Raw genomic sequence first — 26849 nt, 5'->3', positions numbered from 1 at the left:
TCAACCGATTCTAAATTATCTATTTATCTGCGAATATTTATTCTTTGATCTGAACACTTTCAGTCTTTTCTGCTAACTCATCAACCTTTTCAGCTTCTTCTTTCACTAAATCATCACCTTCAATCACTTGAATTTCCCCTTCACCTTCTTCAACAGAAGCATCTTTAGGTGCTTGCTCCTCTTCATCATCACCACCTTCAACTTTATACAAATATCCTTCAATCCATCCTGAAACCTCTTCTTTACCTTCTCCAGCAAATATTGATTCAGTAAATGCATCTCGTTTGTTTGCGTTTGTTTGCTGCGAATGTGATACCCGTCAGCCGAGCTAATATGTTAGAAACAAATGTGACTTGTAGTTGTACAAATTTAGCAAACGTACTTTCAATAAAGGTAATCCACCACCTTGCTCTTCGGGTATTTCTACTAAAGCTTTTACACAAGCGACATGATTATTTGATACTGCCCAATGAAGTGGTGGTGATCCAGCTTCGTTCTTACGAGATAAGAGTTCTTTAGGTAAAAGGGGAATAAGATAGTTTAATACGTCTAAGAAAATCCGTCAATACCAATAGCGCAAAAGGTAACATCAAGTAAATTGTGTACTGATCATGGTCAAGTAATAACAAGGATATGGTAAAACTTACCGACATGACCATTTCCACAGCACATATGTAGAACTGTATTTCCTCTTTCATCCTTTGCTTCAGCTAAAGGTTCAACACCGAATTTGTCGGCAAATTCTTTTATCTCGTCAAGTTCGCCATATCGAGATGATAACAAGACTTCTTCTACATCTTCAGCTGTTGGTGTTTGCTTTGACATCTTCAGTAATTTCTGTCGGATCTATGCTAATAATATATGATATATCAGAGCTGTTGAATCTTTTTAAATCAGAAAAAAGTTGGATAAAGAAAGACTGAACTGCTAAATAAATCTTCGAACTTTGCGCTTTCACGTGGTCGGGTGGCAAAAATGCTTAAATCACGTGATAAAGCTGACTGTACCGTTCCTGGCTGGGTGTCTATCGTCATCGAAGATCGGATACATCTATGAGCTATTTTGTATTCGAATATTTACATGCACTCATGATTTACCGATATAGTTGGTGAATAACTACATTAGCATAGTAGATCAATGATACAAATATAGCAAGCATACGAAAAGAAAGATCATTATGGCGAGAGGCAACAGCAAGCCAGCGAAGCAATCGCCTTCTGCAAATGGTGGCAACATATTATCCTTTTTCGCGAAAACACCTACGCCTCGAAGGACCTCGAGCGCGTCAAAGCATGAATCTTCCGTCAAAGTCGAAGATATCAAACCTATAATCTATGATAGAAAAGGGAAAGGAAAAGCTACATCTCTTATAGGATCAGTAGATGACCCAGTGGTGATCAGTGATGATGAAGAAGATATTTTACCAGTATCTCCGCCATGTTTTACGACCAAGAAGAGGAAGTTATCGAATTCGCCTATAGATGTGGGACCGTCTACTATACCTGAACCTGAAAAACCACCTCCCTTTCCAGGTTATCCAGACTTCAAACCTCCACCTACATGGCCAGAAGTAGTCAATACTGGTAAAGTATATAGCATAGAAGATGATGAAGATGAAGATGATATTCCGCCTTCCGATGAGGATAACAATAGGGATCAAGATCCCCAAGATGGAGATGATGGTGAAAATGATGATTCAGGTTTAGATCTAGATATGGAGGTTGACGGAGCACCTGAACCTGAACCAGAAACACCTTCAGCGGTAAAAGCTACTACAAGAGGAAAACAGTTTCTGGAAAGTGACCTGGATATGAATATTGATATGACGGAAGAATGGGAAGAACCTGAAGATGAAGGTATGGGTATGGAAGAGGATGGCGAAGGCGATGACGAAGCTAGTGTTATATCGGAACCAATAAGCAGGGGAAGAGGTAGTAAGGCTTTGAGTGCCGCGAAATTGACGGAATGTCCCGTTTGTGGAAAATCACTGAAGGGCCAAGCCAATAAGGTGAGTCTAAACATATACTTCACTTTCTGATATTCTACTTACTCGCTATATCAGATTGCTCAACAACATATGAACACCTGCCTTGATGCGTCATCTTCTTCCACAAGGTCATCCAAAAAAGCTCGTCCTATATCATCGTACGCTTCATTTTCGACAGAACCTACACCTTCGCCAGAACCTGAACAACCTACCAAAGGTCCGAATGCGTTCTCTGTACTCATGAGTGGACACAAAGAAAGAGATCAATGGAAAGTCGCTGAAGCTGATCTGAAGAGGGATGGAAAACGTTTTATCGGTAGAAGGAAGGCACCGTTCTATAAAGTGTGTTCAGCTATCCGTGTGGCGTTGTCCTATTAGCTGATCATTGAGTCCTAGGTAATGACTGGTATGCCAGTAGCTGTGGATGCTTTTAGGTATGGAGCAATACCAAAAGTCACCGCATATCTTCTCACGTGAGCTACATGTCGTACAATGTTTACTATAGCTTATCGTATCTTGTCAGACACGCACATTCGGATCATTATACCAATCTATCAAAAAGTTGGACTCATGGACCTATATATTGCTCGCAGACAACAGCAAACCTGATAGTACATATGTTGGGTGTAGAGCCGAAATGGGTTGTAAGCTTGCTTGCTTTTTTGAGCTTTTCGCTAAGCTAACAACATTGCTAGCATGGTTTACCGGATAATATCCCCTTCGAAATGCCCAACACGGGTGGTGTGACTGTCATGCCTATTGAAGCAAATCATTGTAAGCTGATTCTTGAATACGTCAACTCTGGCAGCTAATTTCCTGTTCAGGTCCCGGATCCTCAATATTCCTGTTTGAAGGACCACAAACTGTCAATGCGGGTGATTCAGGCTTCAGGTCACCTTATGTCGGCAGTAAAAAGATATTTAGGTATTTACATTGTGGTGATTTTAGGGCGTAAGCTTAATTATCTCACCATAACCGTTCGAACCCAATAACTGATTTCACCTTTCTTAGGTGTCCAAAAATGGTTCTTCACCCTGCCATAGCTAGAGCTCCCATACACACATGTTACTTGGATACTACGTATCTGAATCCTAAATATTGCTTTCCTCCTCAACCGCAAGTCATAGATGCTTGCGCATCTTTCGCGAGAAAGACTGTAATGGGTATATCACCAAATGCTCCTGATTTCAAAGTCATGCAGCCGAAGATATACATCAAAGACGAGGAAGGAGTGGACAGTAAGCCAGACCCTGAGGAATTAGCCGAAAGATCAAAAGCTATGATGGCTGGTTGGTTGGTGAAAAAGGAAGATGATGTAAAAGAGGAACTAAAGGATATAAATGATATCAAGCCAAAAGGTCGAACTCTCGTTGTTATGGGTACTTACTCGATAGGAAAAGAACGGATAGTCAAAGGTGAGCTGTACTGTCCGTCAGATTGAGGAGCATATAGCTAACTTGCTTTTCCAGCTGTCGCTAAAGCTCTAGGGTCCACCATTTATTGCGATCCGCGTAAAAAAGGCATACTACTCTGCCAGACTGATCCAGAATTGCACTCTATGATCAGTGCTGACCCATTCTCTGTGAGCCATTTGGTCTATTAGTCTGTGAACGTAAACCGCTAACTATTGTGTCTCCAGTCACAAGTACACCTTCTTCCTCTTGGCAATATCCAGCTAGATCGAATGCAACCTTACTTGGCTAGATTACATCCACATTTCGATCGAGTTTTAGCATTTAGACCAACAGGTTGGACATATTCTCCTCCGGCCGGTACAGATATGTTACCTGATGTCAATACAGTCATTAAACGAGATCAAGCTAGATGGTTCAGTGAGAGAGATTTGAAGGAAATGAGAGGAAGTTGTAGAACTTTCCAATTAATTGGTGTACCTTATTCTGAACATTCAAGTTTCACAGAATTAACCTGTTTCTCCCTATCTATACCTGGTGCAGATTTGAAAATGATTGCTACTGTTAATGTTGGTAACGAAAAAAGGTAAGTCCAGTCGCCTTCCGATACTTCTTATGGGTCTCACTAACGCTTTCTTCCCAATCTTTTAGTCGTGCGAAGATGAAAAAGTGGTATGGTTTCATCACAAATCGATATTTTTATACTCCTAAGCTAATGTGATAATCATCGGAACAGGTTTGAGAAATGGGCGGCTGAGAAAGCTCGACGGAAGGAAAAAGGATTACCATCCATAGTGGATTATCGTGATGAGACTTTTGTGAGTATTGTTCGAATACAGTTTGTCATGGCGAAAACTCACTAAATTGACAAAATTTGACCTCTTAGTGGTAAAATCTTTGGATGACACTTGATTTTGTTGTACTATATATGCTCAATCATTTGGTTTTATTGGGAACGGGTTATAATGCATGGTTTCAGTCTGCATTACTATACATTTGTATGCATGTATTATGTATTGGTTAAATGATACTGTAATGGTTGTTTGGGCACTATATTTGCGAGAAATGACGAAGTGGTAATCGCCACCAAACCCGTCGTGCTTCAGGTGAATTTCCATTTGTTCCACTTTGTCATCATCGTTTGACCTTCCAATCTTGTGTTAAAGACAATTTGACTCGAAATACAACTTCTTTGATTAATTAAGATAGAAAGCCAGCAATAGCATACCGCATCGTTACTCGTTTCTCAACAATCCGGCTGCATGAATCTCTGACTGTGTCAACCGATATCGAAATCCTGGAAATATAGCTGGAAAAACTTTCTTAGTTCTTGATCGAATTATAAAGCTATTCATTCATCACAATGTCAATGTTAGATAGGTTACGAATGAGAAGAGCTTCATTCACACCAAATTCACCCACATCAACATCAATGTCAAACTCATCTTCCACTTCTTCATCATCATCTCATGGTACATCAAACCTCCCACCACCATCAGGTAGAATACCTATAGCATATGAAAATCCAGATAAAAATGGTATAAATTGGTTATTCTCACTACCTGATGAATTGTTAGAAAGAGTCTTTGTTGATTTGGATAGAATTACTCTGACTAGATGCTTTAGGGTAAGTCTGGTTTAACTTCATTTGTTGTACAGACGAGGTATATAAAGTGGGATGACACAATATTGGCTTCATTCTTATATCCGACTGACTGAAGGATATCACAAGACTATATCATATGTTCTTGTAGATCTACAACTAATCACACAATCTTTTATAGGTGTGTAAACGTTTAAATGAACTATTAACAACGTCAATACCAATATCATTAAGTTATACTTTAAAATGCAATTCATTAATCTTAAATCCATTTTCCATATTACCTAATTCTGCCAATCCAAATCATATACCAGCATCTAAAGCAATGTTATTAAATACAATCAGAGAAAGATTAACTAGATTTAAAAATTTTAAATATAAATCAAAAAATCAAATTACATTTAAAGAATCTGAAGGTAGATTATATGAATATTTAGAAGGTGTTTTATTAAGGAATATACCACCAAACCCTTTAATGGGATCAAGAGAAATTGGTAAAGAAGTTGCTGTTTATGAATTATCAAAATCAAATGATTGGGAAGATGTAAAAGAAGATGATAAAGATAAAAAATTGTTAAATATAAAAGGTGTGATTCAAGGTCAGGAGGAAAGGATTTCTTTAGATAGAGAAAGACAAAATGTTAAAAGGTTAAAACTTGATGATAATGATAATGATGAATCTTCAACATCATTAATTAAAGAACAGAAACAAGAAGAAAAAGAAGATGACGTTGATGAACATTATGATGAAGATCAATTAGTTAATGATATTAGAAAAACACATCAATTCGATTTTGATATGCAAGATTTTGCTGTTGATCCAGGTCAAGATTTGTTTGTTGTCGCTGAAGTAAGGTGAGTATCATATCCTATGTAGTGTCAATAGCATTGCTAATTCGCGTTGTTATACATTCCCCCCTCCGCAGACATCCTTCACCTAGACACTATACGTGTCATATTCATCTTCTAACCCTTTCCACATTTCAACCTCATCCCAAAGCTGCTCAACATATACTAGATTGGCCAGTACAGCTGCATACTCGAATCTCATCACTAGGCTTCCAGATCTGCGATGATGGATTATACGTTCTGAGGAACAATAGCAGTGGTGCAAAAGATCATCTAGTTGGTTGGCAATGGACTACTGGTAGATTGGCCGTAGTAAGTTTACTTGCTGGGTAATGTAATCTGAAGGGCATGTCACTGACTTTCATCATAATCATTCCAGACACTCAAACCACCCACAGTATCAACTTTCGAGTCATTTATACTACTCACTCCGACTTCTTTCCTTATACCTTCCGTCCGAACAAGATTACGACCCGATTCTTTGATTCAAGATGATTTAGCTGATGCTCGAGATCTAATATTTACACACCATTTACATATTTATGCTTTCCCACCATTTTCATCTACTGCCGCACCAGTGAAAGAAGGTGAACCTGAACCACCTGCACATACACCAACACATATAGCTGTGATAGATTTACCTGAATTTCATATTGATTTAGATGAAGATTTACCACCACCTAGAATGACAGTCAGAACAGATCCACCACCAAGACATCAATTCCCTCAATATCCCTTAGAGAATATACAACAATTTATACCTGATCCAGAATCTGGTATAATCATTTTAGAATTCTATTGTCAGCCTTTCAATCTGAATTTCGGTAATAACATCAAACCTCATTATGTTATGTTTAGTCTTAAGAAAACTTTCTTAGCTTACCTACCTGCTCCCACCTCACCTTTGCTCCTTCAAGCTTTCCCAAGACCTGCTCCGGTAATCAAATGGGAAACCATAGCTCCAAAAGTTAGATTTATAGGTCCGGATGAACCTGAACCATGTAAGCTACTCCTTCATAACGTAAAAGCAGTATTAAGTCTGACATGACTACATTTGCTTTTCCAGCTTGGGTTTGTTATGTGTACGGTTCGAGATATGTAGTACCGTATGACCACGAAGCAGATCAATCGACAACCATCAGATTATATGACTTTGATCCTTTAAGAGTCAGACAAGAGCTATATTCTAGACGTAATGATAATTTCATTGCCAGAGCACCACAATCACCTAGAGGTATTGTACAAAGGTTAATGTTTGGGTTATCGACTTCTTCAATTACATCGAAACATGAGAATGATAGTACTACTTCTTCATCTGGCGGTAAAAGTAACAAGGAACAAGGCAAACACGATGGTGATAGAGATGGAATACATTTAATCACAGAAGAAACTATCTTGAAGAAAAAATCACCTTTAGCTGTTGAAGTTAAATCAGGAAGAGAATTACCTTTTATATATAGTGAAAAGAAGATTAAGAAACAAGTGGAAACTGTTGTATTGGACTCGGAAAGATTGATTATTTTTGATGTAAGTTGTTTTATAGACCTGGTTAATCGATCTGCTTTCATAATTCAGGAAAGTAGCTAATCTCCTGGCTTGTTATCGCCAACCATACAGTATCGAGGAGATGAGGAAATAATGGAGATACTAGACTTTTAGACATTGTATTCCTATATCTGGGATGAGGTATACGAGAGAATATCGCAGAATCACCGAAGCGGAAGGAGAGGCCGAGGGAAGATCTCCTGTTAGAGTACAATCCTGTAACACTGTAACACTGTAGAATTATATCATGTTGTATGATTTGATTACCATAGACATTCTTTCCATAGTATGCATCATCCTTGCCTAACAGCTCTAGATCTGTTTGTTGTACTCCAATATGAATTCACGTGACTACGATAAATACAGCTGATACTGCATGATGCATGGATGGTGCCTGAACACGGTGATCATGATCATGTTTGCGATAACGCGTCGGAAGAGAGTCGAGTTGATGTACAGTAATCCGAATTTATTGATTATTCTTGACTGTATGAAATATAAGATTATAGATATACTGTTGCAGTATCACCTTAGACCACTTAATCATCACCGTCTTATACGTCAACTATAATCAACTGAGACATACTCGAATTTGTGTCTCATTTCACGCCCTTGTAGTGTCACCAGTACTATGGAGCTAGACGATCAATACAGTCAATCGAAATATCCAGTCATTCATGGGTATAGATTGGGAGAGGAGATCGGAGGAGGTGGCTTCTCAAAGTGGGTGGATTATCCGTCTATGTCTTTGACAAGTTCAATATCTGCAATAAACGAAACAATCTTGCTGACACATCTATGGTGTATGATTTATTTAGAGTATTTCGAGCAATTGACGATAAGAATTCAAGTGTAGCGGCATGTAAAGTTGTAAATCTATTCATATCACCAAGTTTAGGATATGGTCAACCGAATGTCAAAGAATTACAAAAAGAAGTACAAGTACATAAAGCTTTGAAAAATGAGTATATATTGAAATTTATTCATAGTGAGGTCATTCAAAAAGAAAAAGAAAGTCAAGAACAGGTATGGGTTCCTGGTTTATACATGATTCTTGAATTAGCTATTGGAGGTGATCTGTTCGATAAAATCGGTATGTTGAGGATGTAAACCTCGTTCGCTCACTTCCTCATACATATCACTGATGATATTTCATGTGGTGCGTATAGCCCCAGATGTCGGTGTACCAGAAGATTTAGCAAAATTCTACTTCTCGCAATTGGCTGCAGGGATGGTAAGTGATCATCTTCAGTATTCAAGTTTACCAGATTGTATCGGTTGTACGAACTGATATACCATGTTGTAGGAACACATACATGAAAGAGGAGTTGCACATCGAGATCTCAAACCTGAAAACTTGTTATTAGCTGCAAATGGTAATTTGAAAATATCGGATTTCGGTTTATGTGCTGTATTTAAACATAAAGGAAAAGAAAGATTGCTGAGTGGAAGATGTGGAAGTTTGCCTTATGTTGCTCCAGAGGTAGGTCTTCATCCGTTATCACACCGTAGATGAGAAGATATTGATTATGGATGTTTAGCTCGGAAATCCGGCTGGACAGGGGTATCATGCAGAACCAGTCGATATTTGGGGTATGGGAGTAGTGCTGTATACGTTATTAGTGGGCAGTGAGTTATTGCGTTCTAACATATCCTAAATAAGGAATGTGTATAGCTAACATGATTCTTAGATACGCCGTGGGATGAACCATCCGATGCTTCACCTGAATTTTGTGCTTATAAGACTGGAGAATTACTGCAATATGATCCTTGGACACGTATACGTGGCCAGGCTAGATGTAAGCTAATTTTACCTTCTTCTACTGATCTGCATAGCTGATATTACACAATTCTATCTCAGCCATCTTGTTAGGCATGTTAACTATAAACCCAAACGAGCGAATAACCATGCAGCAGATTAAAACGCACCCATGGAGTATGACGTGAGTTTGATATGATTGGTTGATTTTAGCATGGTTCCGCAAGCTGATATTCTTTTGTCTTTGTTAGGCCGAGTCAGCTGAGCAGGGAACAGATACCTGACGCTTTAACGCAGGGTATGAGACAGAAAGGGATGATGGACGTGATAAATCCATCCTTCAGTAATTCTCAGGCGTATTTGTCTAGGTGAGTGACATCAGTCCGTCTCTAAAGTCTATCACTATCAGATTCAACTAAGACGATGTTTCTGCATCTACAGTCAACGAGCTTTCAATGAAAGTCAATGGGGAAGTCAGCTGAACCAACAGGAATCACAATTCATGAGGATGACGGGTAATATCGTGAGCATCTTCTCTTCGGGCGATCATTCCATCCAATTTCTTCTTGCCATCACAATCGACATATACTAACGGCTACCTTCTGGCATAGACTCAATCTGGTAGTTTGAACACAACCACTACCCGGTTTTATCTACAGTTGACCCCTTCCCAGTCGTTCGAACTATTATCAGCATACATGAGGCAGGAATTGGGCGAAGAGGATGTCCGACTCTACTCTGATAAATTGGATATAGGAGTGAGGAAAGCAGCTGGAAGTCGAACTGTACAGGGTGTAATATCTGTAAGGGAAACTGAAGATCTTGGTCAAACTGGTTATTCACTTGTAGTCATGCACAGGCGGAAAGTGAGTCAACGTGCTTGGTCAAAAGGTTTTTCCGACCTTGAGTGAATCAATAGGTCTCCTGGTATGCTGACGAACATCTGTTCCCAATGAAATAGGGCTCAATTTTACATTGGAAAGCATTCTGGTGGACTGTTGTTAGGAGTCAATATCTGGAACAATATGTCATCAGGGGTGATTAGAATGACGGAGTGGCCCTGTCCATCAACGGTCTCTTCAGGTTCCTTCGAGACTGGCACAGGTTCTCCTCAATTCACTCACGAAGTGAAAGATATTATTTGCCGGCGATTCACATGATTTACCTTGCCGACAAGCCTCAATGTATACCTATTTGCCATTTATCGTATCTCATATATGTTGTGCCATCATCACGCCTGCGCATACGCTTTACGGACGAGCTTGCATCTGTGAGAACACCTCTCAAAACGAGATATGTATATCATGAATGCATATATATTACAACAGTCATCTCAACCTACTCTGGAAGCAATGTCCATTCATTGCTAGTACAAGATATAGTCCATCGTTCGATCTTGTACAGCATCGCTTGACGTGTTCTTCTTTCTCGCCTATCTAATCTAACTTATTTTCGGGAGCTTTTATGATCCCTCATCAAAATCGCATTCAACTTGATGACCATTACTTCTCACCCAATCCGCCTTTTGACACTCCCTTGAACAATATTTAGCCCATTTGCAATGATGACAATTGATTGATGGGGAAGCTAATCGGAAATTCATACACCTATCTCATTGTTGTTTATTAGCGCGGTCTTCAACAGGATGGTTTCTTCCTTATGAATCAATTATAACAACACTGCGAGTGAATATAAAATTATGAATGATTAGGAAGACAACTTGAAAGACTTACCATCTACAAACTTCTTTACCGCCCCATTTATCTGATATTTCTTGATTTGGTCTATTCCTTTTCCACCATTCTTCTCTTGTCATTCTATGGAACAATTGAGGCTTATTATATATATTATTTGTCATATGACTATATATGAAGCCGTTCTTGATACATAAATGAATTGAAGCTTCATTTCCTACTGTTGGATCACACTATACATACAATACGAAGTGCACAGTCAGCTCGCTCAACTTGTATCTCACCTTCCATTTCTTTTTTCTTGATTTTTTTGACTCACAGCTATACTATCACATCCTAATTCTTCCATACCGAATCTCAAAACTTCTTCAAATGCTTGTGACATTATACCTTGACCCCATAACTGTGGATGTGTCTCATAAAACAATTTACCTTCTATTTCCTGTTTCTCAAATTCATTGAAAGTAGGTTGAGTAAAGATTTTGCCTTTCTGAGGTAAGAATGAAGGTGATTCTGAAGGGTATGTCAATGATAAAGCAATATTACCTATCATATGAACAAGAAAAATAACAATTTAGCGTATGATTGTTGCAAAAAATACTAGTAAACAGTCAGTATCGACATGAAGACTTACCCAGATAACCCTCAGCATTCGATATTCTATGACTTATACGTATCTGACCAGGATCTTGTACTTTCAACGTGGCTGGATCCAAAGCTGTAATAGCAAATATATACTCATCTCGTCCTTTTGAGCCAGAAATATTCGATATTCTCGGTATACTATCCGTTATACAATCATATCAGCTTGTTCATTAAAGGAAGTCGCATCGGATCAGACCATGATCAAACTTACCTTGACCGTATATATCTATTCAAGAACGAGTCTTTGATATCGCTCAAACCAGGTGAACCATACCTATAGGTGATTTCTCAGCTAAGTTCCACATATCGTGCATAATAGCTTACAGTTGCGTTTTCTGTACTATAGGTTCCATTTTAATTCTTCTTATACCAGTCAAATCACCAGTCTCCACCTGTCTCAATCTCAAGCGAGGTGTGAGAAGCTCAATCTTCTTGCAAGAAGGCGTTCGGAAGGTATCCAACACCGTTCTTGCCTAGGAGGGCAAGCGTTATTAGTTGAGAATAATACTCGTGATGGACTCAGCTCACCCTATCATTTAGTAATCCCCAGGCAGGTATATTATATGTTTTAGCTCCTTTGACTATTTCTTTCTCCCATCTGGCTGTTTCTTCATATGTTTCAGGTGGGGGTGCAGGTATCTCTTCAGGTATTTTACCTTCGTTAGGCTTGATTATAGCGACTTTCTATCATTTCGGTAAGCTAATGATCAGATTCTGAGCGGCGCATGAACAGCTCACTTTAGCTTTTGAGTTCTTCTTCTTTTTCTTCTTCTTCTTATTCTTACTGCCTTCTGCACCTATGTGTCCGTTTACCTCAACCTCATCTTGGCTATCAGCTTCAACATCAGATGTAATGTTAATCCTGCTTCCGTCTACTTCTTTAGCTAACGCATTTACTATATCTTGTACACCGTTTACCTCAGCCATTTCTTATGAAATTTTGCAGTCCACCGTATGGCTCAGCAGCTTGCAGTATACATGAAATGCAAAAAGAGTGAAAGTGTTTTCAATTACTACGAAAATTACCTATCTTTCTCTGTCTCTTTAGCTTCCTTTATCCTCGACCACCTCCAACATTTTTGAGCTGTGAATTCTAACAACAAAGGAAAATGCGGAGTCCCGAAGTTTCTCGTGTGTTTACGTAACTACATATACGTGACTGTCTTTTCCATTGTGCAATACATCACACCTTTATTGTCGCTTGAAGACATGAATGACAGAAGGCAACAGGTATGCCTTCTTGCTGTATTTCTCCAAAAGCGGATGATAGTATACAAGCGCACCACTTCGTATATAAGCGGTTGGACGGTGAGCGAAGTTGTCGATCTCTTCCAATAAAAAGGCCAACACCACTGATACTACGCGACCGGCGAATATATATACCAACCAATGGCTTTTACGCATCTCTCGAACTGTACTTGTTACGAGTGCAATTACAAATACATTGAAAGCAGCAACCCACAGCATGAACCAAGGCAAATTGTTGACGTTTGTGGTGGGCCAGATTTCACAATGCAGAAGATCTCATCTACTTATGAGGAATTGTCAGATACATCTATTGCTTTAGAATCTATACCAAGCTGGAATGCGCATGGTGAGCTGTCAGAAGGCGAAGCACTGCGTAATCACTCTTCCCATTCAACGATCTCTGCTTCATCAGCTCGATTGACAAGTATAAGAAGTAAACATGTTTTAGGAGCTAGACAGAAGGATTTTATCGGTTCTAAAGCCTCGATTTTCTTCAGTCCAGAATGTCTAGATGAGAGCTACATGGTACGTGTACCTGAAACAGAGAACACATATTCGAAGACGATATTCGGATTCATCCCCTACATCACAAGGGAGACGATTCAAAAACTCACTTGGAATTCCGATATATATATGGGGCAATGGAAATGCGAGCTACAAGTCACTCTACCAGATGAGTGGTCGAATGCTAGAGTAGACACTTTCGAATGTAAAAAAGTATTAGTGAGTGATACCATCTCAAGTCACAAGGAAGTAGCTAGATTTATATATGATGAGTGGCAAGCTAAGTTCAAATCAAAATACCAATACACCAAGAACCACCCTGAAATTACTTTTGCAAGCGGTGATGATGCTACAGAATATATTTCAAATCTAGCTTGTATCGTCGATACTGGTCTTGGTAGATTGAAGGGCACGATCACTACCACTTTGTATACCACAATGCTATGCAGTTAGGTAGTTAAACCTTCCAACCTTTAAGACTATATGGTCATTGGTTTTCCCTTTCATGCTGTATATGCGTATGAGCTTGTGCGTAGCTCGTCTATTGCGATAACACACGGCTAGAGTCCGATACGCGAACAAGCAGATCGAGATGAGATCATCGGACATCATAACGGATTGTCGATCCATTATGTTTACAGTGACTTGCGTCATACAAGTGAAAGGTTATTCAGGAGGATTGCATATCATTTCGAATAACGCTTGAAGGGATTGACTGACATAAAGGAATGAGCCGAATTGTGAGTTTTTACTTGTATTCAGGCTGCAAACGGTCTTACTTCTTGTACATATATATACGTGACGGCCACATAATTCAGAGTCCTATCGTCTTTATTAGCTCCATCCACTACACAGCCAGTCCAGTCCCAACTTTCCTCTTCCCACTTAGCTCATCTCAGCTTGACTGCCTTATCAGCCTGATACAACACCTTACCAATTTGTCAACACACACCAAAACACAACACATCAAATCAATGCCGCTATCAGCAGCAGGACGTGATCCCCAAGTGACAATTCCATGTTTCCTAGAGGACTTTTGGACAAGTCCAACACCCTCGACGATGTCACCATCCGAAGCAATGCCATCTCACAAGGTAGGACTTTATCGTCCGGATGATCAAAATTTGTCGGGGAGCCGATCATTGATAACTTTCAACGGCCATCCAGCCCTTTCTCAAGCGATGAACGCCTCATTTGGGTTTTCTATCGAGCCTCATAGGATTCATGAAACATTTTCAAGACACACAGATGATGTATCTGTGACTGAAAGTACTTTGGAAAGTTTTCGCAAAATTACTAGATTTCTTGGCACTTGTGATGGATTTGTAAACACCACCTATGATAACGGTATCGATGGGGATGTAACGACCAAAAGGGATGCTGATGTCACTATTATTGATGAGCGTTCTTTCCATCTTGCAGACTGGCCTGAAGACGTGAAAGGTCAACTTTGCCACGGAGATCTCTTGGCAAACTTTGAGCAATTGCGACTTGAATTCGACATAGGTACAGACGATGATCTCATTGACAAGCTAAAAAGACGTTATTCAAACTATACGTCCAGCAACGGCTTAGACTATTTACCATTGTCTTCTTCCAACCCTGAAGACAATCGAGAGCTCACTTTTGTATCAGACAAAATTGCTGATCCTAAGTATATTGCTTGCGATTTTTATTCAAATGATACAATCATGCACAATGGATGTTCGGAAGATATTAAACTTACACTAGATGAGACGTTCGAATCAAGCCCAAGCAATGAGCCAGAAAACTCGACCGTAATTCTCAAGATGTTTGTAAATTGTCACGATGACGACAATAATGATGAGCAGGAGGTCGAACCTGTTAGTGCACGCGGAAGTCGCGGTTCTCGAAAAAAGAGAACTGTGGAGGATGAGCAAAGAGAGGAAATGGCAAAAATTGAAGACAAATGGTATGAAAGGACTCAAAAGATGCCTAGACCAAAGATGTCCTAGCTTGAATACATATTCACCCTTCTATTATTGTTTGTGGATGCATACTCATCTTTTCGCTCATTGTACTATTCAGCTCGCATAAGTCAAGGGCTTGTCAAATTTGGCGTGCGCGTACAACCCAATGTCCACGTCAGAGGGCCATCCTTTCCTCAAAGATTGTGAACGACGCCTTCGCAATTTGAAAGACAAGTCTGAAATGCACAGGGAGACAATTGTAAAAATACTGCCTTTTGCAGATATATAGCCTCTGACAAAGGAGCTCAAAAGCACGAGGGCTTCGAAGCAAAGTGGGGGCTCTCTTTTGGCCATATTGAGTGAGTAACGACACAATTAAGCCTGAAAGGTACATAAATCTCGGATCTCAGTTAGGAGTAAGCGAGACGTTGGATAGTTATCAACAGTTTTTGACAGATCTCAATGTGTCTGCGTTACTTTTCTTCAATTACTGTATGGCGTGGGGTTCTACAGTACGGTTAGAGGCCTTCATGGGGAAGTATGACGTGGTTCGTGAAAAAGCTTTCGCACTTCGATATCATTGAGAAGCAGATGAATCTGAACAAGGTTGTCGTTGAAGAAGAAGCATTCAGAGTGAACGCCACGTGCTATGTATACATCTCGGTTGGGAGCCTTCCGATGCTGCAAGATATAGCAGAAGGATCACAACCAGTATGGTATAAATACTGCTCCATTTGGGGTTCTATTTTAGCAAGTTTCTTCATCCCATTTCCAACTGATCCACTCTTCCAGTAATATTCCACCTCGTCACCACAACAGGGACACCCACACGAATTTATATAAATCTCAACGCTTATACGATCAAACAATAATCATGTCCAGCTCTGTCAGACCTTCACAATCCAAACCTTACTGGTCAGGTCATCCCACTCCCATTCATTTCGACGAGACCCATTTGAACAAATTATTCTCCTCAGACAGACAATCTACCGATGAAGGGACCCATCGATTGACATTCTCTAAAATGGATGTAAACCACGGGACAGATCAATCCGTCCCCATCCAAGATCATAGAGAGTTGAACGACATTTTCGAAGGTCCTGCCACTTTTACCTTATATCCTCAAAGAAGCTTTAGATCCTCTCAGCGATCTGATGCAAATAAAACAGGTATTATAAGGATTTTTACTGATGAAGAGGATAACACGGTTTCAAGATGTCTAATTAATTCTGAAATACAACCCTCTAAAAAGCTTAACACTTACAAAGGTAAATTAGATTGGTTAGGTACACATCATGATACTTCCAATGCTTTAGCAACTTCCCAAGGAAGGGCTGTATCTGTTACTGGAAATGTATTTTACGATACCAGTTTGATAACTCTTCCTTTATCAGTCAAAAATAAATTGAAAGAGTCCGGTATTCTAAACCATTTCAGCTCTATTCATTGCTCAATCATCCCAAAGGAACCGAAGAGCTTGATTGAATGTGTTACTAGATCAAATCCCGGAGTTTCCTTATTAACCGCATCTAGACATCATCCCGAAGATGAGCTTGCTACCGAATACTGTTTAGCTGGGCTTAGTACGCATTTCGTCTTTAAAATTGATTATGAATCAATGATGACCGAAAAGGTCCCCAACGATGTGGAAAGTTCATATGATCTGCGAGAGAAATTATACTCTATAGTGTAGGAATCTGTACTAATCCTCAGCGTCTTATATAGCGATGCATGATGTATATGATAGGACTTACCTGTACTAATCCTCAGCGTCTTATATAGCGATGAGGAGAAGTACAAGTATGAAATGATATGAAAGGCTAAATATAGATACAGGATGAAGTGACACGTAGAGCGTCTAAGTATAGTTACGTAATGTGATTTACAACATATAGTTGGAAAGGAGCAACCACTTTATGGCACTACAGATTTAGTCCTTAGAACTAAAAAAGATAACGTCGTTACTCACAATGGTGAATCTAGCTCAATCACTACTGGAGTTACTGACTTGCAATTGTAAGTTATATGAGATGTTTTTGGTTTACAATCACCATCATCCCTTCTTTGTTCGGTAATTAGCAGGAGGACGTTGTTGTTGTGGCAATAGGGGTGATGTCTTTAGGGGGCAGAAATGCCAAGTATTTGATTGGGGCTTTTTCATCTAGTAGCCAAACCCAACATGTTGATGCAAATGCTTTCCTCTTTCAACTCATTATTCTCAGAAGGATAAAGCTGGATGCGAAAATTGAGTCGCCATCCGGATTGTGGATCGGTCACCGATGGAGCTACAGTGCTATCAGATTGGTTTTGTATGGATTCAACTCAGATTTTCCCCCGGAACTTATTGGTTGTCTCTCAACGCTCATTGCTCCTTTCTACATGTACTGTGTAAATCGTATGTATAACAATTCTGTCATCATGTTGGAAAGCAAGGTATAAAAACAATATCTTGCAGATTACGAAGCGCTTCTGCGATCCGTTGTCAGGGTAAGCTCCCTGATACATCAATACAGCTTCGGATAAACTCAGGTCTAAAAGGAAGTATGGCGCAATCGAAATATCAATGGATATTGCGTCTAAACAGATGAGTTTCATTCCGTTGATCTGAAGTGTCCTGTGTATGTACCCATGGAGACTACTTTTTATAACGACGTTTGCTTGTTCCTTCTAACAACAATTGAAACATGATTGACTAGATTCTTTGAATCCTTCATTCACAAGCTTGAGTGTGTCGGTTATCACCTCAGTCTCTCGGCCTCCGAGGATGGTCTGAGTATAACGCTTCAGTAAATCGGTAGACTCCTTAGCTACTGTATAAAGGTAGAACTACTTCTCTTTATCCAGAAAGGAGCATTCTAACTCCTTGTGTTACAAGAGAAGTGCGTATTCTGAGCAAAGCATAGGTCACGGTGATCAAGGGGTCTATAAATACCTCGTGAAATATGCTTGTAAGGTTAGTTTCTCCTCAAACACTTTCCCAATCATTTTCTCATTTTCGACAACATTGGAAATTCGCACTTGAAAAAACCAATACGCTACTTACTCATTTACCAATCTAGACCATGTCCACAGGATCAAATAGGTCGGTAGAGATTGATGGTGGCTCTCTCCCCACTACGCACTTTAATCAATCACATCTCCTAAGGATGTTCGCTCCACATTGCGAGCCGACCGGTTCAGGTTCACATGAATTGGCTTTAGTTCGTAGGGCTACTGGTGAAGTAATAACCTTTGATCAACACCTTGAACTCGATGATACACTCAATAGCCCTATAACTTTCACAATTAAACCCCAACGTATGCTAGGATCTGCCGGAGTGCGCGGTCCAGACGGTTCGCGTCAAATCACGTTCTCAAGTGGACATCGACGTACACCAACCCAAGCCGCAATTAATAGTAAGATTCCGATTTATATGAACTTTGGCCTCTGGCCAGCGGAATTGATCAAAAGAAGTGATTGCTCAATTTTCACTCATACAGCTGATACAGCCCATTCAGAAAACGTTACTGTTCAAGGTCACATACAAGAAACTTTTAGCTTTGTTACACTTCCGACTCAAGTAAAATCGGATTCTGAAGCAGCCAACATTTTTGACGATTTCGAGTCCACCCAACTTACAGCCATACCGAAGGAGCTAGATGGTATACACAATTACATCTATAAAGAGGAAGGTCCCATCTTTTCTGTTAATACAGAAGTTGACGAGACCGGTACTATTTATAGATCAGCTGCAAAAGGTTTATCTCTTCTGATAAATTGCAATCCTTACTCTGCGGACACGCGACCCATTGATGGGCTTGAAAGAAACTTTGATGAGTTGCGAACAAATCTTGAAAAGGTCTTCGGTGGGGATCAAGAGGTTTTCTGCGCTGCTGAGATTCAGCTTGGAACCCAAAATCAAACCCAATGATATAACGAAGCACCTGTGCTTGTGAAGACCGTTCAAACTGTGAGAATCTGTACTTATCCTCTGGGTTTTGTATAGCGATGCATACTGTATTATATGACTTACCTTCACTTATCCTCAGCATCTTGTATAGCGAAGGGGAGAAGCACAAGTAAGAATAGGATGAAGCTATAAATACATATACAGGTTGAAATGATACGTAGAGATCTCATTATCATAACGCAATGTGATTCACAACACATACATGTAACCTACAAATGGCTTTACTGCTAAACCATATCATCTATTCTCTTGTGAGACTGAATACAATTAAATTGTTTTTGTGCTCAAAACAGGAAAAATCTTACGTTAATCGTAGCAAGGTCGTACTTCATATTTTTACATTTATTCTTTCTTTATTCAACATCGTAGTTCCGTTATAATGTGGATAATTTTCGCCCGTGTTTATGCATATCGTACTTCTCTTGTCTCAGCAGGGCTATACGGATGAAGGACGAAAGCAGGAAGCATTGTCCCACTTTGGTTCATCCACTATTGTTATCGTAATTGCATTTTTGACCCAAACCTATGCATGATGGTGATGTTCTTACAATTCGCTTTTACCAAAGCCTCCAAACCAATTTCTAATTTGATCTATAATCTCATTCAATGTATTACTTTGTAAAGTGTCTATACAGCCTTTACAAGACCTTCTGAACCCTTCAAAAGCGGATAAGATGATGGCTATTATCGTTGAGAATGAGGTTTCCTCTACTTTCTTTATAGGTTGTGAAATTGTTTGGTTCAATTTGTCCTTTGCCTGTTGTATAATTCGGCCATCAATATTGATCTTGGTACAGTGTACAAAATGGGAGGTAGTTCCCGAATGTAAACTCACATTTTTCACTTTGGCTTTCTTCTTAGCCTCGTTAACTTCCTCTTCCTGTGTAGCAGCGTATATCTTTCTGAATTCTTCTACTGCTGCTAATGATTCACTAATTCGATGCAAAGTGTTGAACAATGCTACTACTTCGGAACGTTGCAGTAAATCAGGGTTGATCTTTGGGCTGACGAGAAAAATCAACGTAAATTATCAGTATCGCGCCCACCAGAGGGAGAACAGTGATATTATGATGACTTACTCCAGAGCTTTATCATCTAATTCAAACAGGATTTTCAAAGCTGTTCCAATACCTGAAACTTGTAGTTTACCCCATAATCTACATTTATCGCAACCTACACAATCCATAATTCTAGATACATTTCTGAAATGAGTTTTGAATTGTTCTTTCAATATCTACAAAGCATGAATGCAAAAGCCATGATATCAGTCAAAGATATCTCTTATTCAGATGAGGTAGTTGAATATTATAACTTACAGGAGCATCTTCACCAATAAAGAAATCGCCTTCATCGAAACCTTTATCTATACCACCACTACTAGCTAATTTCAATACTTTGTCAAGACTTGATCTAGCCAATTTATCAGATTCTTTACCTGATTTCACACCTGATCCCAAGGCTGGTGCTGTGGCAATATCATATGCTCTTAGATATGGTTCAGCCCTTTGTACAGCCCTTAATAACAAAACAGCGTTGAAGTATACGTTGGATAATCGTTCTGGATGTGTCGCTAATCTAGAAATGAAACATTCTAAATTTGGTGCCCATTCACCTGTCGTTTGATCTAAGTATTCAGAACAGATGTGAATTGATATTGATGCGTGAAGACCTATGATACATTGGTAAAAGTTAGTCAACCGCTGTAATGGGTCTGTCCGCCAACATTAAAATTCACTCACCAGAAATTACCCTATAGTACACCTTCTTTTCTTCACACATACCACTATCAGAACTAGCACCCAAAGGGGATTTAACCATTTCGGTTCCCCAGCCTTCACTTAATTTACTGAATCCATAACCTGGTACATTATCTGAACCTGAAGATAGCTTACTTATGCCACCTGCACCTAAGACAGCATTTGCCATTTTTTTCTTTTTCGAAAATGAGATATGACTTGATGACGACGATGATGATGTTTGCGATTTTGCGTATTCAGATAGAGATGCTTCAGATAGACCAAAACAGTTCTCCTCGTATATCGCTCTCCAAACGTTATGGGCTGAATCTCCTGCATATCCCGTGAACCTTTCTGGATTTAATGTCAAGTCTACATATTGACCATCTGTTGGACATATGAGACGGTGTCAGCCATGATGCCACAGATGATGTCGATCATTAATTACGAGTGAACTGACTTTGATCTGCATCATCCTCCACATAACAGAAATCCTGTTCTTTGAAGTAACAACTGGAGACCCCTTCATCCTATCATAAAAATCCAGCCTTGCGCATCAGTAAATGAACAGCAATAACCAGGGATTATGGTGATTCGATACTTACATTCGGCGATGATACCCTAACTTCTGATAAAGCTTTTGCTCTCCATTTCTCCGGTATATCCTCCTATAGAAGTTAGAAACATCAATTTAACCTCTGAGCGTAAGGCGAAATTGTCAAATAAGGACGATAGATAATAAACTCACTTCATTAGCTTCCTCAACACCACAATTTCTATTTGTGCAAAAACCATTTTCATACCAAAAGGGACATTCTTTAAATAAATCGACTTTATAGTGTTTAAAGAATGGATATGTGACTAATTCATGTAATTCTGGAAATAGTTTATGATTTAACGATTCGACTGTTTCATATAAACAATGTGTTGATTCTATTGGACCTGAAGGCTGTTTGTCGATCAACAATTACAAGCATAAATTAGCCTTTCACGATTTGATTTGGTAAGATATACAAATCAGGGCAATGATTTGATATACATGAACTTACACTACAATATCCTTCAGATTTACCTTCCAATACATTTCTGGCTACCTTACTCTCCGGTTTTAATGAGTCTCGCCCTGTTAATCCAGCCGCTATAGCCGTTGAGGATGACGCTAACAAGCATAACCCCGTCGTTATTCTCATTTCACCGACTACTTATGGAAAAAGTCCAAGCTGTTACTGGCTATTGGTATCTGGTCAACTGAGTATCTCGATATTTACTGAATATGTTATGTGATTTGTAAGACGATTGATCCGCGCTTTTAATAGATTATATGAGTGGGCTCTAGGAGTGTGGATAAGCTGGTATTGAGTGTAATATTCGTCTCTCAATCTATCTGTCCGGGTCTTGAATTGAAATGGTGAGTTGTAGTCTATAATCGTTTGTTATTGCTGAATAATGATATATTTTGTTGTCGACGTGTCCGAGAAACTCAACTTTTTTGGCCACTAAGCAACGAGATGAAATCATAAACATCATCATCGTAAACTCGGCGGTGGAGGTTGAATTGTCAAGCTTAAATCAAACGGATCATCCCGCCGGAATAACCCGTCATCCTGGTAGTAATCAAGGGGAAGATTGATAGGACTGTGAATGTTGAAGGGGCTGTGGATTATGCAGGAAACGATCGATGTCTTACTACAGACATACCAAGCACAAACATAATGTGCATGAAAAAAGAACATAGGGTTCGTATAGTCATAAGGAAGTATCGTAATCATCCTCAACAGATGATGAACAAGCCAAATAAATTGTATGAAAAGGAAAACTAGCGAAAACGAAAATTTAGATAAAAGAGTTCAGATATAAAGATGATGTAGAAAAGCTAGCAGTTTCTACCTTCTACCAGCCCCTAGACTTCAAATCAGTCGAAGCTTTTTCTTGAAGTTCAGTCAGACCTAAAGGTAGTGATTCTCCTATGGCAATGGCGTTGGCGCTATTAAATATGTATTATTACACATTTTATCACGTCGATTGTCGGAACAGTTGATTGTACCAAATTATAGTGGTTGATTCCAGTTAAAAATATCGATTGAGTGGTAAGTGTTGCCGAACATTTATCAACACATGAGTGGATGAGGGTGGGTGAAAAAAAGGATATCAATCACTACTCTCCCCGAAACAGTGATTGGTTGGCATATCAACTATGCTCAGTACAGATGAAAAAAACGGATGGATACTTACGGTTTTGGTCCGATACCAACATACACAGATACAGAGCTTGGTGGTTTACCAGAACTCTGAGGTGGTTCGGGTTGAATTGCATAATAACCAGTTCTAGAGAAGGGAGAAACTTGGGGCAATGCGGTTACGGGTGTCCTAGGCAACAATAAAACGATAATAAGTCAGCTTGAGGATTAACAATCAACAATGATATTCATATGGTTTCAACCTTTTAGGTGTTCCTGGTTGGCCAAGGGGTGTAGGAATAAGGATAATAAGGACCAATAGCTTGACCTCGAACGAGAACATACTGGGACCATTCTTCTGGAGGCTTACCGGACCAATTACCATAAGCATTTCTTGCTACACCTGGAGGAGCAGCATAAGGATAAGGCCAACCCATAAAACCACCATATTGTTGTAGTGTAGGTTGTTGATATGAATCATTTGCCCATAAACCACCCCACATAGCTTGAATTGCAGCTTGTTTCTTTTTCATTTCTTCTTCTTCTTTTTTAGCTAATTCCGCTTTAGCTTTTTCCCATAATGGTTTAGCTAATTCTTTTATTGATTTAAATCCTACTACACTCTGTGCGGAATCTGCTAATTTACCCAATTTTTCTTCTAATCCACCTAATTCACTTTCAGGCATTTTACCTAATAATAATAATGCTTTATAATTATATGGCCAACCTAATTCAATTCTTGATTTTATAACTTCCATTATAATTTTTCGTTCACCTTCCTTTTTACCCCATCCTTCAATCCAACCTAATTCATCATCAGATGGTCCTAAATCTCTATTGCCATTTGTCATAGCTTCGGCTAAATCTCTGACCATACCTTGAGGATTACTGATCCAAGGACTAGTTGATGCCATGGTGAGAAGTGGTATTTGGGTGGCAAAAAAAAATGTATGTATATGTTGAAGTAGACGAGATAAAGAAAATAAAGGGGGAAAAGCGAATTGATTCAGATTTTGATCGTATTATTTATATGTGTTTTCGGTGTCGTGTTCAACAGTCAGGGTGAGCGATACATAGTGTAGGGTACAGTATAGGAAAATTTGCGATGGTTATGAAACACACACAGACGTCAGTATTTCTTGCTGTGCCTTCCTTTTGGATAGATAAGAGTTGATGTTCGCGTCGGCAGAGGTTGACACTTACTTGGACGATGCTGGTATTGCTGGTACACCCCATAATGGTTGTACAGGAGGTGGTTGAGAATAAGGATAAGAATCCATATAAGGTGCTGAGTAAAGAGGATGACTGATTCTAGGTGTGGTGGGTCTAAGGGGACCAGGCGACCAGTAATTATATGGAAGACCCATCTGGCAAGGATGATATGAAGTTGAAGTCGAAAGATCCGAGAAATGAGGTCGTGGGGTTAGCTTGTGAAGCTTGCTCTTCTTCGACTTTATATCGAATATGGTGGCAAATTCTCTTCTGGCGGTGTAGATGGTACGGGGTAAGTGAGATTATACCGTCAGCTCAAAGCTGTGAATTGAAGTTAGTTGTAAGGCTATCGGATGATTTTGTAAGCGTTACTAAGGGATTGGAGATAGGAAAATAAAGCTATTTCAGGTAAAAGAATGAATAGAACTTGTTAGGTGGTAGCTGTGGGATACTTGAACTGAAGACTAGAATGACTTTAAGAGTCAGAACAATAAAAGAGAAAGGTCTCATGAAGCTGAAGAGATCAATTTCTAACCCCTTTTACAACTTTTGTCATTCTTTTACCCTTGATCGTAAATAACCCGACAGTGAACAAGGTCAGGTACAGCATCGCACAGACCCATATGATCGATGGTGTGTGTTACTGTGTAATTGCCAAAGGACCAAAGGACTATATCATCGCTTTCATTAGTCGAGTCGAGTCAGCTTGTTGAAGTTTAAATATGTCTAAACGTCATTTCTACACAGCCCATCAGTATTCTGTACCGACATACCGAACAACGAGGATGTCCGGCATGGACAACAAAACCATCAGCGCTCGTGATAAAGAGAGAACCTTTATCTTGTTAAATAGCTAAACCCGATGACTGGGACCAGCGGCAAAAGGATAGTCTTTCGTGAGCCTTTTATTTCGACGTACGATATACTCTTCCACTAGATGGATCGATATGGTTGTCCTTGTATGTTCACGTTGCAAAAGCATGATTTTGATTCTGATTGTATATATGTATATATTGATTGATTATGATTGACAATCATTCCATGTTGGTTCAAGAGCAGAGATCCGAGCGTCGAAAGGAGGGTCGATTGCTGGATTCTTTTGTATAGAAGGCAAGTTCCGTTCTCATTGAGTTCCTCTAAAATGAGTTCCATGTATGTTGTCGACTCAATATGATTCATGAGCGGGGCGCAGATGGAAAAATGTCTGACTTAGGTCTTCTCCAGAATGTAAGTTTGCTATATTCCTTTTTCAAAATCTATGCATAGATTCATAGGACTGACTAAGCCTTTTTTGCGACATCACCTACACCAGGTACTTCTCCAGTCTATTGTCATGAAATCAGCTTTCCTTTCGCATGTTCATTGCTAATTGTGAAAAGCCAGTGGAAGTGAAGCTAAACTTACAACATCTTCAACTTTTACTTTTTCACCTTTACCTAACCTTTCACCTAAATGTGCCCATACACCAGCACCTAAACCTATTGAAGCACCACCTAAAACTAAAGAAGGTAAAGGAGCTCTTTTAAGGAAAATAGCAGGTATTAATAATCCAGCTAAAGTTGCTGATATTAATGAATAATCATTTGAACGTGTTTGTTGTACGTCGGCTTTCTAATAATCAAAGCGGTCTTGAATTAGTACTGGAGCTCAAGATAATTGCTGTCTTGCAGCTGGATACCATATGAAAGTTTCTGCTGTCAAGGAACAAACTTACAATCCTTATCAATCTATCTCTTACTGCACTTTCACCGTAACCTAAACCAGCACCGGCCAAACCACCTAGCCCTGTCCATAATATAGAAGTATGCATCAAACCTCTCACACTAAAAGGTTTTCTCCTTAATACTAGAGTTCTAAGTAAGTATACAGGCGGTATGATCATGGAAGCGATTTGAGCATAGCGTAAAGATGAATGTAAAATTACTTGAGTACCAGGTTGTTGAGATGAAAATAAAGCTTGATTCGACATTTTTGGTGTATATTTAGGTCAAATAAGGATGCCTATTCTGGTTGACGATCTGATCCTATGAAAAGAATGAAATATCAATAACGTCTGTCGCTCGAATAAAACACCAAGAGGAATTTATCATTTTTCTGACGGGTAAAAGAAGGATTATGACGTCTACCTGATAAAAGCTGTACCTTACATGATTAGCTGTAACGGCGATCACCGCCTGCGCACATCAGTGCTCGCAACAATTAAAAGCCAAGAGGCTCGGTCGGCTTTCGGTTAAAAAGATTATAACCAAAGATGTTAGGTGATGTGAACAGTAGTTGTTGCTTAGAAGAGAACGCTATACCATCTTTGCAGTTGAACTGTATCCCTTCATTGATACGATCATAGCAGCTGAATCTTGTCTCAGTGTTACGCCAAAGCAGACGTTGACACATCGCTGATCAGAAGAAGTCATTATCATCGATGGAACGTCAGCGGATCCTCCAAGATGTTACGTTCGACCTCTTCCTCCTTATTTAGGTCATTGCGGAATGGTCGATCAAGTTCACCTCCTCCACTACAGTATGGACAAAATGTATATACGAAAAGATCAATTCTTCAAAATAGTACTAGTAGTATAAGGTTCCCTTTGATAACAGCG

General features: G+C 39.4%; 12 protein-coding genes across 12 annotated transcripts; 7 read left to right on the top strand and 5 right to left on the bottom strand.

The window, feature by feature from the left end:
* Window positions 1-37: 37 nt before the first annotated feature.
* L201_007824 (uncharacterized protein) lies at window positions 38-825 on the bottom strand (the record flags this gene model as incomplete). Its single annotated transcript, XM_066223528.1, has 3 exons — window positions 38-301; window positions 383-549; window positions 648-825. 3 exons carry the CDS (start codon window positions 823-825, stop codon window positions 38-40), a joined length of 609 nt encoding a protein of 202 aa, XP_066079625.1.
* Window positions 826-1177: 352 nt separating this feature from the next.
* Window positions 1178-4262, top strand: L201_007823 (uncharacterized protein; the record flags this gene model as incomplete). Its single annotated transcript, XM_066223527.1, has 11 exons — window positions 1178-2008; window positions 2063-2329; window positions 2384-2460; window positions 2511-2631; window positions 2683-2761; window positions 2812-2938; window positions 2999-3402; window positions 3457-3569; window positions 3627-3985; window positions 4051-4071; window positions 4136-4262. The coding sequence occupies 11 exons, from the start codon at window positions 1178-1180 to the stop codon at window positions 4260-4262; spliced, it is 2526 nt and encodes an 841-aa protein (XP_066079624.1).
* A 500-nt stretch (window positions 4263-4762) lies between these two features.
* Window positions 4763-7510, top strand: L201_007822 (uncharacterized protein; the record flags this gene model as incomplete). Its single annotated transcript, XM_066223526.1, has 6 exons — window positions 4763-5026; window positions 5184-5857; window positions 5929-6163; window positions 6231-6852; window positions 6918-7378; window positions 7469-7510. 6 exons carry the CDS (start codon window positions 4763-4765, stop codon window positions 7508-7510), a joined length of 2298 nt encoding a protein of 765 aa, XP_066079623.1.
* Window positions 7511-8027: 517 nt separating this feature from the next.
* On the top strand, window positions 8028-10200 carry L201_007821 (uncharacterized protein; the record flags this gene model as incomplete). Its single annotated transcript, XM_066223525.1, has 11 exons — window positions 8028-8119; window positions 8215-8489; window positions 8566-8630; window positions 8703-8879; window positions 8938-9025; window positions 9088-9195; window positions 9258-9339; window positions 9407-9523; window positions 9597-9678; window positions 9767-10021; window positions 10117-10200. 11 exons carry the CDS (start codon window positions 8028-8030, stop codon window positions 10198-10200), a joined length of 1425 nt encoding a protein of 474 aa, XP_066079622.1.
* A 417-nt stretch (window positions 10201-10617) lies between these two features.
* On the bottom strand, window positions 10618-12421 carry L201_007820 (uncharacterized protein; the record flags this gene model as incomplete). The annotated part of the gene is made up of 8 exons (XM_066223524.1): window positions 10618-10762; window positions 10889-11082; window positions 11169-11395; window positions 11484-11632; window positions 11706-11768; window positions 11819-11967; window positions 12023-12178; window positions 12233-12421. 8 exons carry the CDS (start codon window positions 12419-12421, stop codon window positions 10618-10620), a joined length of 1272 nt encoding a protein of 423 aa, XP_066079621.1.
* A 585-nt stretch (window positions 12422-13006) lies between these two features.
* L201_007819 (uncharacterized protein) lies at window positions 13007-13699 on the top strand (the record flags this gene model as incomplete). The annotated part of the gene is made up of 1 exon (XM_066223523.1): window positions 13007-13699. The coding sequence occupies one exon, from the start codon at window positions 13007-13009 to the stop codon at window positions 13697-13699; it is 693 nt and encodes a 230-aa protein (XP_066079620.1).
* Window positions 13700-14220: 521 nt separating this feature from the next.
* Window positions 14221-15222, top strand: L201_007818 (uncharacterized protein; the record flags this gene model as incomplete). The annotated part of the gene is made up of 1 exon (XM_066223522.1): window positions 14221-15222. One exon carries the CDS (start codon window positions 14221-14223, stop codon window positions 15220-15222), a length of 1002 nt encoding a protein of 333 aa, XP_066079619.1.
* Window positions 15223-16051: 829 nt separating this feature from the next.
* L201_007817 (uncharacterized protein) lies at window positions 16052-16870 on the top strand (the record flags this gene model as incomplete). Its single annotated transcript, XM_066223521.1, has 1 exon — window positions 16052-16870. One exon carries the CDS (start codon window positions 16052-16054, stop codon window positions 16868-16870), a length of 819 nt encoding a protein of 272 aa, XP_066079618.1.
* Window positions 16871-18239: 1369 nt separating this feature from the next.
* L201_007816 (uncharacterized protein) lies at window positions 18240-19088 on the top strand (the record flags this gene model as incomplete). The annotated part of the gene is made up of 1 exon (XM_066223520.1): window positions 18240-19088. The coding sequence occupies one exon, from the start codon at window positions 18240-18242 to the stop codon at window positions 19086-19088; it is 849 nt and encodes a 282-aa protein (XP_066079617.1).
* A 583-nt stretch (window positions 19089-19671) lies between these two features.
* Window positions 19672-22053, bottom strand: L201_007815 (uncharacterized protein; the record flags this gene model as incomplete). The annotated part of the gene is made up of 9 exons (XM_066223519.1): window positions 19672-19884; window positions 19963-20131; window positions 20207-20361; window positions 20444-20796; window positions 20867-21250; window positions 21324-21393; window positions 21469-21531; window positions 21612-21812; window positions 21913-22053. 9 exons carry the CDS (start codon window positions 22051-22053, stop codon window positions 19672-19674), a joined length of 1749 nt encoding a protein of 582 aa, XP_066079616.1.
* Window positions 22054-22753: 700 nt separating this feature from the next.
* On the bottom strand, window positions 22754-23954 carry L201_007814 (uncharacterized protein; the record flags this gene model as incomplete). The annotated part of the gene is made up of 3 exons (XM_066223518.1): window positions 22754-22847; window positions 23096-23230; window positions 23386-23954. 3 exons carry the CDS (start codon window positions 23952-23954, stop codon window positions 22754-22756), a joined length of 798 nt encoding a protein of 265 aa, XP_066079615.1.
* Window positions 23955-25532: 1578 nt separating this feature from the next.
* Window positions 25533-26221, bottom strand: L201_007813 (uncharacterized protein; the record flags this gene model as incomplete). The annotated part of the gene is made up of 3 exons (XM_066223517.1): window positions 25533-25577; window positions 25657-25863; window positions 25967-26221. 3 exons carry the CDS (start codon window positions 26219-26221, stop codon window positions 25533-25535), a joined length of 507 nt encoding a protein of 168 aa, XP_066079614.1.
* Window positions 26222-26849: the final 628 nt, after the last annotated feature.

This window comes from Kwoniella dendrophila, chromosome 11 (assembly GCF_036810415.1).
Source record: "Kwoniella dendrophila CBS 6074 chromosome 11, complete sequence".
Taxonomy (NCBI): Eukaryota; Fungi; Basidiomycota; class Tremellomycetes; order Tremellales; family Cryptococcaceae; genus Kwoniella; species Kwoniella dendrophila.
Note: the sequence above shows the minus strand (reverse complement) of the source record. Positions and strands in the feature narration are given on the sequence as shown.